Source organism: Ambystoma mexicanum, chromosome 6q, assembly GCF_040938575.1.
Source record: "Ambystoma mexicanum isolate Mex_15411 chromosome 6q, UKY_AmexF1_1, whole genome shotgun sequence".
Lineage (NCBI taxonomy): Eukaryota > Metazoa > Chordata > Amphibia > Caudata > Ambystomatidae > Ambystoma > Ambystoma mexicanum.
The window spans coordinates 1543530785-1543543643 of NC_090937.1; the positions used below are offsets into that span (position 1 = coordinate 1543530785).

General features: G+C 43.9%; 1 protein-coding gene across 1 annotated transcript in view; it reads left to right on the top strand.

The window, feature by feature from the left end:
* The window catches only part of LOC138516825 (kyphoscoliosis peptidase-like), a 263810-nt gene that overhangs the window by 28265 nt on the left and 222686 nt on the right, over nucleotides 1-12859 (top strand). The window contains exon 2 of the mRNA XM_069632249.1: nucleotides 7379-7493. Coding sequence (XP_069488350.1) covers nucleotides 7379-7493 — 115 coding nt within the window. The remainder of the gene's footprint in view (nucleotides 1-7378; nucleotides 7494-12859) is intronic.

The following is a 12859-nucleotide window of genomic DNA, read 5'->3' on the forward strand; positions in this document are numbered from 1 at the left end:
TAGTATGCTTATCTTCCCTTATTGCATGCCGATTTTAAGCATTTAAATATTATGTTGTTTTTCTTATCCACAGCACGGGAAGTGTGTGTTATCATATCTCTAATACGGACGTTGTAGTGCGTCTTAAGCATGGAATGCGGCGCAGTAATGGCTCGGACCGAAATCCCCAATTATTATTTAAACAGGCGAGCTGCTTCTATTTTCATCATTTTGATTCGCAATATTTTAAAGGAATATAGTGTGTCATGAGAAGTGCCTCAATAGTATGGAGAAGGTCAGAGATATCCTTTGCGTTATAACAAGGATCCATGATGGATCTATTTTCTAGGTGTCGCCAGGCCTCATACAGTTACGTGAGAGGCCGGTGATTGCTAGACATTGATCGATTTTATATCCTTGGAAGCGACCATACGACATCTTATTTGTCTCTAACCAGGGGAGCTCCATTATAAATTGTTGTATGTTCGCTCCAATTAGTTCCTTAGATTTGGCAGATCGGTAAGCCCACCGTTAAAGGACGCTAGGGTTTGCCAGCAGATCTCTTCATTTAAGCCAATTAGGTGGCTCCGGGTTCTGTATGTCCACTGTTGTTCTCTTTTTAATAAGAGAGCTGCGATATTCCCACCTCTTTTGGGTATAGCTACTTTCTCTATTATGGTCCACCTAAGGTCCTCTTCGGTATGGTGTTTCTCAATATAATGTTCCACCAGAGGGGCCGTTCTTTTTTGTGTATTGATATTTGAACGATGTTCTCCTTTCTGTGTTTTTATTGCCTCTGTGGTCATGCCAATATATTTTTTATTGCAAGGGCATTGTATGAAGTACACTACATTGGTGTTGTTGCAATTGGTCAAGGTTCTCTGTTCCCAAGGGTACTTCCAGCCTATATCTATAGTTGAAGTACGTTGTGTGTATTTACATAGAGTGCAAGATCCGCATGGTGTATGGCCCTGGGGTTTAGGTGTATTCCAGAGCGTATTCGTACCCGCAAACTGAGGAGGTTCGTTGTAGGTATGTACTAATGAGTCTCTTAACTTTTTTCTCCTCCTAATGGCGAACTGAGGTTCTGGTAATTGCTTCTCATTTACATTGAGTATGTGCCAAGCCTTCAGAATTTCTTTTTTTAAACTGTTAATTATTGGTGAGTGGCTAAAAACCGCTGTAATGGTTTTGTCATCTCTTTTTCTCCTGCCATGTTGGTTGAGGGTTGTTTCTCTAGGTATGTTCCTTGCTCGCTTTTTGGCTTGCTTGATGATTTTATAGGGATAGTTTCTTTCAAGTAGGTTGTTAGAGAGCCTAGTTGCTTGTGTGTCATACTCAGCTCTGGAGGTGTAGTTCCTCCTAAACCGGAGGAACTGTCCGAAGGGTAGGTTCTCTTTCAAGGACCTTTGGTGGAAGCTGTTGTAATCCAACAGAGAGTTTCTGTCAGTGGGTTTTTGAAAAACCGTGGTTTCAAAGGTTTGGCCTGTTCTGGTGATCTTCAGGTCAAGAAATGTGGCTGAGGTTCTGCTTGCCTCAGAGGTGAATTTCAAAAAGGGATTAAGTCCATTGATCCATTCAGTGAATCTTCTCAAAGTTGGTTCATCTCCATTGAAGAGTAAAAAGACATTGTCGATGTATCGACGCCAACTAATGATATTAGCTGAGAAAGGGTTTGTTTCTGAGTATATATGAGTCTCCTCAAAATTAGCAACATAGAGGTTTGCTAGTGTAGGTGCAAAAGTAGCGCCCATAGCCGTTCCGGCTATCTGTTCATAAAAGGTGTCCCCATTCATGAAATAGTTTTTGGTTAGGGCTATTTCTGTCAGTTGCATTATCAATGTCACAGGCATCTCTAATGTCTTAGCTCGTAATATACTTTCAATGACCCTCAGTGTTTCTCCTTGGGGGATTTTTGAGTATAGAGACTCTATATCCATCGTTACTATATAGATGTCTTCATTTTCCAGGCTAAGACTGTCAAGGTAAATCAGAATAGCTGTAGTATCCTTAACATAGGATCGTGTTTTGCTGACTTCTTCTCTCAAAAAGAAGTCAGTGAACTGCGAGAGGGGTTCTAGAATAGAACCAATCCCTGATACAATAGGGCGTCCAGGGATAGGGCGGACGCCCTTATGTATTTTCGGTAGTGCGTAAAAGGCAGGGCGTCTGGGATATTTAGGGGTCAAAAAAGCTGACTCTTTTATGCTTATATGTCCTTCTGCTTCTTCAATGATTGGGTTAATCAAGTTCCTAAGTTGTTCTGTTGGATCCCTTCCGAGTTTTCTATACGTGGTCCTGTCATCTATTAAAGTATTTACCATCCTGTCATAATCAATTTTGTCCATGATGACGATGGCTCCCCCCTTGTCGGCGGGTTTAATGATTATGTCTGTGTTCGTTTCCAATTTTTTGAGGGCTAGATTTTCTTGTTTGGTCATGTTGTGATAAGTGCCCAGGTCGTCTTCTGCCTCGATTTCCTCCAATTTTTTGAGGATTAATTTCTCAAACGTCTGTGATTCTACACTCATACTATGTGGTGGAGGGTAATATGTTGATCTATTGTGTAGTCCTGTCACATCTACGAGTCCACTAGGTGTGTTCTCCGTAAAGAATTGTTTGAGCCTAATCTGTCTCATCAGTTGGGTGATCTCAATTCTCATCTGGAATGGATCATGGAGAGAAGTAGGAACGAAGAATAGGCCCTTCTGTAACACATTCAGTTGCGTATCCGAGGGGGTAAAGGTAGATAGATTGACCACTCTCCCCATGCCATCTATTGAGAACACCCTAACATCCCTCACCCATACATCTCACCCCCTATCGAACTCCCAAGCAAGGGGAACCCTCTGGCACTCCAAACAGTGTGATCCCATCTCCACTTCCACTCCATCCTTATGCCTTCTCAGGAACTCCCCTCCCTCTCTACCAACCTCCCGTGCCACCCACTCCCTCCCCCTTAGCCCACCCAGGAACATACCACCCCCCTGACCAACCTCCCATTCCACCCCCTCAACTGCCCTTAACCCCTTCTCGACCCCCGCCAACAAATCACCCCCTTTACATCCCTTCCCCTCTCTGAAAGTAGCGTGTCTCACCCTTGCTAGAACAATAGCTTCATCTCCCTCCTCCTCTGACCCCCCCGCCCTCTCTCACACCCCTATGGCACCAAATCCCACGAAATGCAGAAAACACGACTGGTCCTCTCCCTCAACCCTCTACTCCTCACCACTTCTGCCTCAGCCCTCCCTCCCAGCCTCTCCCTCCTCTACCCCCTGCACTCCCCTCTTCCAGTTTCCATGCCCTTTCTCTTGACTTCTCACCCTGTACACCTAAACCCCTTTTGCCACCCACTCATATTGCAAAATCTGCCCACCTAAACCCCCTCACACCAGTCGACCCATCCACCACACCCTCAAACCACCTTGACCCACCCCTCGTCTCTCACATTCCTAGCTCGTCCAACCTACTCTTCCAACCCCCCATCGAAGTAACCCTCTCAGCAGAGACTCAGGCACCACAGGCACCCAGCCCCTCCTGTATGCCTACTCAACCTATCTCAACACCCCTGATTGTTCTTACCACTCCCGCCCCCCACCAGACAGCCATGTCACTCAAGCTCCCACTCCGATGAGCACCACAAATCCCACATCCCCTCACAAAGTCACTTGCATCCTCTTTTAATGGCCAATCGATAGCAAGAAACAGACACACCATTTTTGACCTCCTATCCTCTAACAAGCCGGACCTCATTTTTATCACCGAAACCGGGTTCTCCGACCACTATGCCTGTGTAGCACAAAAAGCCTCCCCCCCCCCCTGGCTACTGGCTCATTGCCCACAATAGACCCTCCAGAGGTGGCGGAGTGGCAGTCCTCTTCAATCGTCATTTCTCTGTCTTACTCGTGGAATCCCAGACATGCACTGCCTCCTGTGAGTCCCTTCTAGTAAACCTATCTCTACCACTGACCTTTACCTACAGTTTCCTCCTCATCTACAGACCCCCTGGATATGACAGACATTTCGCCAACAACCTCTGTGATTCAATAGCTACCATTCAAGTAAATCACCCATCTCTTACACTCCTAGGAGACTTTAATATCCCCACTAACCCAATGCATCATCTGCTGGTTGATAGTCTTGATGCGCTCAAACTCTCCCATCATACGACTGGTCCAACCCACTCGGGTGGACACACCCTTGATGCAATTTTCAGCTCCCATGACCTGGTTTACTTATCCTGTCCCAGACCACTCATCTGTCCCGACCACTATACCATCCCTTTCTCTATCCACACCCTTGCCCCTCCTCCTACAGCTCCCACGGCCCCACCCTACGATCTGAAATGCTGAAACAAAGTCAAGATCCTTATTGACCCAGCCGAAGCCCTGCTTCTTCAGCCCCCTACACCGTTCCCCCCGATAGAGCCTTAACCATCGACTCCTACGACTCCTGGCTTATTGACTCACTAATACTTCTCACCTCCTTACGCCTTGCTTCGTCATGCAATGGACCGCCCCCCAAATGGTTCACGCCCCTTCTGAGGAATGGCAAATAAGATTCCAGAACGCAAATGGCGAGCATCGAAAACTGATCTCAGCAGATCCATGTTCTCCCTGCGCCCCAGTAACTACAAAGCTGAAATCCAAAAGGCCAAAAAGCCTATTACAATAAACAAATTCTCAACTGTGGCAACCGCAGCAAAGAACTCCACATGAACATATCAGAATTTGTCAAACCCACTTGCTCCTCTACCCAATCCATCCCCACACAATCACTCTGCGACTCCCTCTCCCTATACTTCTACAACACCGCTCTTGACAGGACATCCCTTAACACCAAACTGTCCTTTCTCCCCCCCATCACCGACCCCTCATGATCCCATTGCCCTGACGCCCAAGTTCCCTACCTTTGACTCCTTCAAACCCATCTCCAGGGACGAGTTCCTTGACCTAATATCAGCCCGCAAACCCTCCAGGATACCCCTCAACCCCTGCCTAGCCTCTGTCCTGAAAGAAATATTCTTGTCTACCTGCGCCGGAGAACACGCAAGAGCCAATCTAAATGAATCCCTCACCTCTGGCATCTTCCCTGATGCCTTCAAAATAGTGCATATCAAGCCTCTTCTAAAAAAGGCATCCCTTGACCCTCTTGACCCCAAGAATTACAGACCAATCTCCAACACCAGATTTCTTGCCAAACTCATTGACCGGACTGCATAGTCCCAGCTCAACTCCTTTGTAGAATCCAACCGCCTGCTCAACCCCGCACAATCAGGCTTCAGACCGCGACATGGAACTGAAACCACTCTGATATCGAATCGGGATGATCTCAAGGTCACTGCAGACTCTAAAGGCTGCGCAGCTTTGATTCTCCTCGATCTATGTGCAGCCTTTGACATGGTTCTCAAATGGATTGCCTCCTTCCTAAGCAACAGCAAACAAATAACCCTCTCTCCCCATTTGTCTCATCTGGCTGCTCGGTGAACACTGGAGTACCCCAAGGCGCATGCCTGTCTGCCCTCCTGTTCAAGCTCTATATAACCATTCTACCAGGAATCCTCTGCATGCACAACATCTCCTACTATGCTGACGATACCCAAATTATCCTAAGAATTCCCAAGTCAGGCACCAACCCCCTTCCTGACCTTGAAGCCTGTCTCTGCGATATTGATCGATGGATGACAATAAACCACCTCCTTTTGAACCCTGCTAAAACTGAAATCATGGTGCGCAGCAATACTGCCCTGCTACCACATCCGCTCCCATGGCCCCCATGCTTTGGCCCACCTCCCTCCCTCTACGATACAGTATAAAACCTAGGCTGCACTATGGACTCGAGCCGGATCCTTTTCCGTCAGATCAACAATGTATCAAAATGCTGTGACCACCACCTCAAGCTTCTCAGATACATTTTTCCCTACCTCTCATATCCTCGATCAGACTTGCCGCTGTTATGTCTATTGTGATGACAAGACTGGACTATGCCAACTCCCTATATGTAGGAGCCCCGGCATACCAACTCAACAAACTCCAAAGAGCCCAAAACGCTGCTGCAAAACTGCTCCTTGGCCTGGGTCAAAGAGACCACATCTCACCAGCTCTCCAAACACTCCACTGGCTCCCAGTCGGACGAAGGGCCACCTTCAAGACCCTATCCACCACTCACCGAGCAGTGCACAAAAACGGCCCATTATACCTACAAGAAAAGATAAATCCATACCACCCATCGCCCACCCTAATATCAAGCACTGCCCGTCCTTCTAGTGATCCCAACCTCGAACTCTGTCAGGATCGGAGGATCCACCTTCTCAACCTTGTATCCTACTCTTTCGACACACCCAAGACTATATTACTTTCCGCAAAGCTCTAAAAACGTGTCTCTTTCCGTAATACCAACCACAACCTTTTGAAGCGATTGAACCCTAGTATCCCGATGACTAATGCTCAATGAGATCCCGAACAATGTCATCACTGAATATGCTTATTAATTCGTTATTAAGCAACCGCATGCCTGAAATGTTGTATTCTATCTCCTTAGATCATAACTTCAGGCAAACACTCTCCTCCCATATCACTATGCTTACTCTCTACTCTACCTCATCACACAATTAGAGTGCTGCTACACCCCTCGATCAATTCGGCCTAGCTGCTCACATACGAACATTACCACAGGAACAACTCATCATTCTAATAATATGCAGCTATATCACACGACAAACCAGTGTAGCTGCACACATAAGCATCCCACAGGCCTAACGCAGCCAGAACCTAGTCTTGGTGTTCACCCTCCTGACTACACACATTCAACTGATATCAATACCACCTCACCTAATGCTAGGATGCAACTACCATCAGGCAATTACATCAGCTGCACGCATAACTGGCGCACCCAGGCACACTTCAACACCCTACTCTCTCAACTGACCTGGACTACGGTCCCCGAGGGCGTTCAACCTACCAGCGCTTTGAGATCATACCAGTGATATATAGAGCGCTATATAAATGCCAAGTAACAGAACATAACATAACGTAGCCGCAATGCCCTCAACTGCTTGTCACCGAGAAGGGGAAATGGGTGCTTTAGCATGTCTTGATCAAGTTCGCAGGGGTTAACAGATCATTTTCAGGAGAGGGGCTACATAGCCAAACTTCAGCCTCCTGGGTGTATGCCATTATGTTAGGGAGGAGTTCACCACTTCGAGCCAGAACGAGACTCAACTTGGAATTAACAACTTTCCCATGCAGATTGGAACTGGGTTTCCATGGAGACAGATGGTGATAAAGCGGTAAAACGGCTCTCGAATATTGCTAGGGTGATGTTGAAATGTGATCCAAGGTTTGCAAAAACGAGTACATGTAAGCAGTATACATCCCTCTCTCTCCGTTGCTTTCTGCAGATAAACGTAAAGGAAGGATGCACCATCCAAAGCCTTGTCCGCCAGATAACCCAAGGGACCCAGAGTGACCTTGAGAAGCTGCGGGCCCTCTGGACATGGTTATGCCACAACATCCGTAAGTGCTGCATGTCTGCTTACACTTCCCCTCAGATTTCAATTTCACGTTCTCAGGGTTTAATAGCTGTGCGATTTAGTTTAAATTCAAACTTTTCACACAAAATACATTTTTAAAAGAAATAATCATTTTACAATAAGAATCCTCATAAAAATCACATTAAGAAAACCTTTTTTTTAATGGTTTTAATTGTAACAAGTTTGTGATTTTAGGATTGGAAATTCATATTGAATTTTTAACACTATGTAAAGAAAAGTATCATGTGAGATTTTGGAACTATTTTTGTAAAGGTTTATTTTAACCAAATACAAATAAATAAATAAATAAATAAATAAATAAATAAAACCTAATACAGCGATGTACTTAATGAATGTTTCTCTCCTTGCTGCAAGACTTTAACTTTATCTGGCAACTTAAGCAGTTCCACGTCATCATTTAATATAAGCACGTGAAGTGCTGGGGACTCAGTCATACCGTTTTTGGCGATTATTGACTTGGGTGATAACCACCTGGTCGGTAAGCCGCACCACCTGTTAACAGCCCGCGTGCGAGGGCCTTTCCTGATAACCGTCGTGTGGACGCCAGCAAGCACGGCCCGGCCACCACCTAACGGATTATCAACGCAAGCACCTGGCCCGAGTCTCCGTGTTTGCATCCTCTGGCTGCCGGACAGGTTGCACAGATGTGGGAATGGGAAGAATGGAGATAAGATGGCCGTTTAATTTTGATTTGTGTAGGATGGGGGGGGGGGGGGGTTTGAGACGGCGTGGGGTCTGTGTTTTCTGAGCGAGCAGAGGTGAGCCAGTGCGTTTCTGCTCGCGCGACCGGGTGGCTAACAATAGCATAAACTTCAACTACATCTGAACACTTGTGTGTTAATTAAAACAATTCGGTGTCCTAGCACTCGCTGTTGATTGGCCCATGTTTCTAGCCTTTTTTTTAAACCATTGCTCTAAATATAATTTCTCATTAATAATAATAATAATAATTGCATTTATATAGCACTGCTTATTATTACCCACCTTATGGGGTGCTCATTTATTGACATCGGAAGGTTGAAAGGGTGAGTTTGGTCCTGCCAGGATTCGATAAACACAAAGAAAATTAGCGCTGCTCAAAAATATGGTACTTCCAACCTTTAGAAGTACCCCAACTCGGGCCAAAACTGGGTCTGATCAAGGTCACCTCCTATTGGTATATGATGTATACAGTAAAACAACACACACATCGAGACCATCAAATAAAAAATAGTATTTTTTATGTATTTGCATTTTTAAAGCGCTCACACAGCCCTCGGAGGCGCTGTTACAGGAATTGTTTGTTTATTAGTTGCGTAATTGTTTTTTTTCTGTTGTCTTAGTTGCGTATTTATAACATGCTTAAACAACCAGAGGTTTCTAAGCACGGACCTGGGGATCGAAGCTGTGTTGCTTTGTGGTGTTTTGTTTCCAAGGCGAGCACTTTGCCACTGAGCTATCCTCCCGGGACATTATTGTAATAAGTTGTTCTATATTTAAACAATATACAATGCAGACAAAAAATAAACACAGTAGTGGTACACAATGTAAAGAAAACAGAATGCTGTTGACACACTTAATATGATACCTATACACAACAGTGTATCAATCTCTAGTGTGCAGTCCACTGTAACAGGCACACATGAAAACCTCAAAAGTCAGTGGTCAGTGGAACCCCAATCTTGATTTAGAGATAAAGAGGTAGAAATTGTTGAGTGTGAACAGAACCCCAGTGTGAAGGAAGAAAAACGTGCCTCCAAAGTTGGTCACATGTAATGATAATGATGTGTTAGTTATATAGCGCCTTAATCCAAAGCGCTTTACAGAGAACATATTTACATACAATATCACCCAGCCGAAATTGGTACTCATTTATTGACCTCGAATTGAGTTGGCCTTGCAGGGTTTCGAAACTGCGACTTGCAGATCACACTCAGATTGCAGCAGCGAGCACTCAACCCACTGAGCTATCTTACCTTACAAGTATTGAAGAAGAGGAAATGTAGTAACAAGAATAGATTATAAACAGCTAAAATCATAAGCTACCTTGGGGGGTAGATGAAAACGGGGCACATTTGCTGTGCAATGTTCCTAGAAAAAACTGCTAGGTGCATAAAACTCAAATGTGCAGCTGAATCAATCTTCAATTGTGCAATAGTTCTAATGACTTCACTGAGCAAAACGGAAAAAGAAATAAAAAAAGAGAAATCAAGAAATCATTTCTATGTTGGGGAGTGCAAATAAATCTCTTATTTTCTACCCAACTGAAAAATCAACTGCTTTTTGGAGAAATTTGTAGCGATTTAGACTATAGGTCAAAAAAAAATATTCGGTCTGCCTCGGCGTGCAGCGGGTGGATGACTAAGTGTGGATAACTGAGTGTAAGGGGAAAGAAAAAATCACTTTGTCCAAACACTAAAGTTCGTAAGGACGTTGTGTTAGTCCATATGCACCACTGGTTGTCTTCCAAACCAGGGGCCTAGAATGTCCCCCTTGCTGGAATCCGCGTTTCGACAGTAGATGGAAAATGATTGTGGCCACCTTCGTCAGGGTAGAATTGAGGTACCCTATGGAGAAAGAAATAAAGGTTTTGAGTGGTAGTGCACAATGTGGTGCTGTGCTGAATGCATCAAAACATAATTAAAATGCCAGGATTTGAACCTGCATTGGCAGGCTCTGCACGGTTTTCCAAAGCGAGCGCTCTACTCACTGTGCTATCTGACCGGCAATCCTTACACATGCGAACATATTGGAAGCCGTAATCTGAATCTCAGTGTAAGCAGAGAGGCACGTGAAAGCTAATAGCCATAGCCGCACATATAAAGGTTGAAAGAAAAACTCCACCTTCCCTTTCAATAATGATAACTTGGGGCAACTTCAGGTCAAGGGTTAGAGATAAGGAAAAGGGATCAGACAAGGGGGACCTACCAAAATGACAGACATGAATTTCAAGGCACCCAACCCATATATGAGGTTATTTCTTTTGCAACATTAACTGCACAGAGGAGGTGGTTGACCCCGACGTGCTCTCCTCTGTCCGTGCGATGTGAAGCGATAATACACAGCACCCAGCAATATCTGTATAAAAGCACTTATTTAGGTTATGCTTTTTTTTTATAACGCACCTAATAACATACCTGAGTGTGGCTTCTAAGCACTATCCGGATTCGAACCTCTGTTGCTTCGCTTGGTCTTGCCAGCGCGTTGCCCCTGTTCTATGGAAATGATTGTCTCATTACAGGCCGATTGTGACATCACAACTCACCTGTATGAAGAACATGGCATCACATGTGCTCTGTAACCAGTTATTACGCTTGTGATGTCTCATTGTTCCTGATGCTTGAGCTGGCTCCATGTGATCTTACCGAAGTTATTTTTACCGAATGAACTTTTACCGAAAAAAAGTAATATCATTTGATTTTTATTTTGTATTTATTTATTTTTTTTAAAAAAAATTGGTGCGGTCCTTCCCAAACCCCATGTTTCCCTATATTTCTAACCCCACCTTACACCCCCCACACCCTTTTTAACTCCTTAACCCCACACAGATTTCTTTTTCAGTATATTATTTTTTCTGTAACATCACTGAATACTGCTTGAGCTGGCAGAGAGAATTCAAGCTGTCACTACAGCACTTAATGAAAGCCGTGAAAAGCTTTTCAGATTCCTTGCTTTCAAAATAATTTTCTGTGTCACTTTAAAGCCATTAATTGACAAGGAACTGTTTATGGTAGAATGTTTAATGTGTGCACTGCTGCAGTTGAACACCTGTGAGCGAGAATATATGTGTTATTACTTATTTTAAAGCACAAAATGAAACCTTTTTTTCTACAACACAGCGGGAACTGCATTTTTGCTTTTTTAAATCCAAACAGATTCTATATTGATTATATAGATCAGCAATTGGATGATTATATTATACAAGAGAAGAGGCATCAAAGGCAATGTGAGTCGGTGACCATGTATTATAAGGAATAAAATACACCCTACCGTACATAAAAAAGATATTGGAAGTCACCTTGGAGTCTGTGACCTTATAAAGGAATTCAGCCTTCGACCTCGTTCCTCTATTTGGTCACCAAACATCTCAGTGAATTGCAATGTCCTTATAACGTATGGTAAGGGGTATATTAGCCCACGTATAAGTAATAAATGTGATATTTCTTTTTCTTTTAAATTATTTCGTTTAGGAATGATCACAGATTACATGTTCCAAAACAGAAAAAAACACCATTAAGTTGTATTGCAATGTAATTTTATTTTTGTGGAGAAATACACTGCTAAAATGTCTTTTGTTTTTCTTATGTTTGTGAATATCCTGTCGAAACTGAAGGTAGATCCGCATTTCTCCTTAAAGCTTCCTTATTCATTCATTTCTGCCACCCTCAGCATGCCCTGTACGCACTTAGGGCCTCATCACAAGTTGGGCGGAGCAGTAAAAATGCAACGAAATTGCTATTACCGCTGCATTACCGCTCTGCCAACTATGCCACATTCTGCCCATTTTCAGCACTGTTACTGCAGCGCTTTCAGTACCGCGGTAATAGTGGTGAAAATGCCCCCATTGAGTCTTATGGACTCTGGAAAAAATTGAGATTTACAGCCTTGCTGCAATGTGTGATTTGGTACTAATAGTGCCGGACCAAGTTGCAGTAACGCCATTTGTGTTGGGCGGTATCGCCACGGATTTACCGCCAGGATACCGCCCAACTAGTGATGAGGCCCCTTAATAAGTTGTTCTTGCTGACTGCACTGTGAGTAAAGGGTAGTAGGCTGGTCTCCGTTTCCTAGCACAAAACACTTTCAGAGTTCCTTATAACTAGTTGATTTTCACATGGATTGTATTTGCAGTGCAAAAACACCACTTTGTAGTACTCATTAGCCACAGTTTGCACTACAAACTTAAACATCACTGCCATTTTTCTCTAACATTGCTCTCCATTAAATTGATATTGCATAATTTCAATGAATCAATTCATGAAACTCTCAAGCTTTTTTAGAAAACAATATTTTTCTGAAGTTTTTCTGTATGCCGAGGTGTCCCACAACCTTTGCCGCGCCAAATTCACATTTACTAACAGCGATAGACTTCTAAGCCTCAGTGGAAAGGAACATATCCTGCATCACTGCTTATGCCACAGGCTTGAAACCTGGCAGATAAGCTGGTACCCTCGAGCACAGTGCTTGTTCAGATATTTAAGGCTGGGTGTGATTAGCTGCCAAAATAATACATACTACAAGACAACCGCTACACAATCAGTACAGGAATTCCGCCACTTAAACTGTAGCACATTAGGGAAACAGATTGAGTACAAACTGTGACAATACTGTAGATAACCATTTATTTTC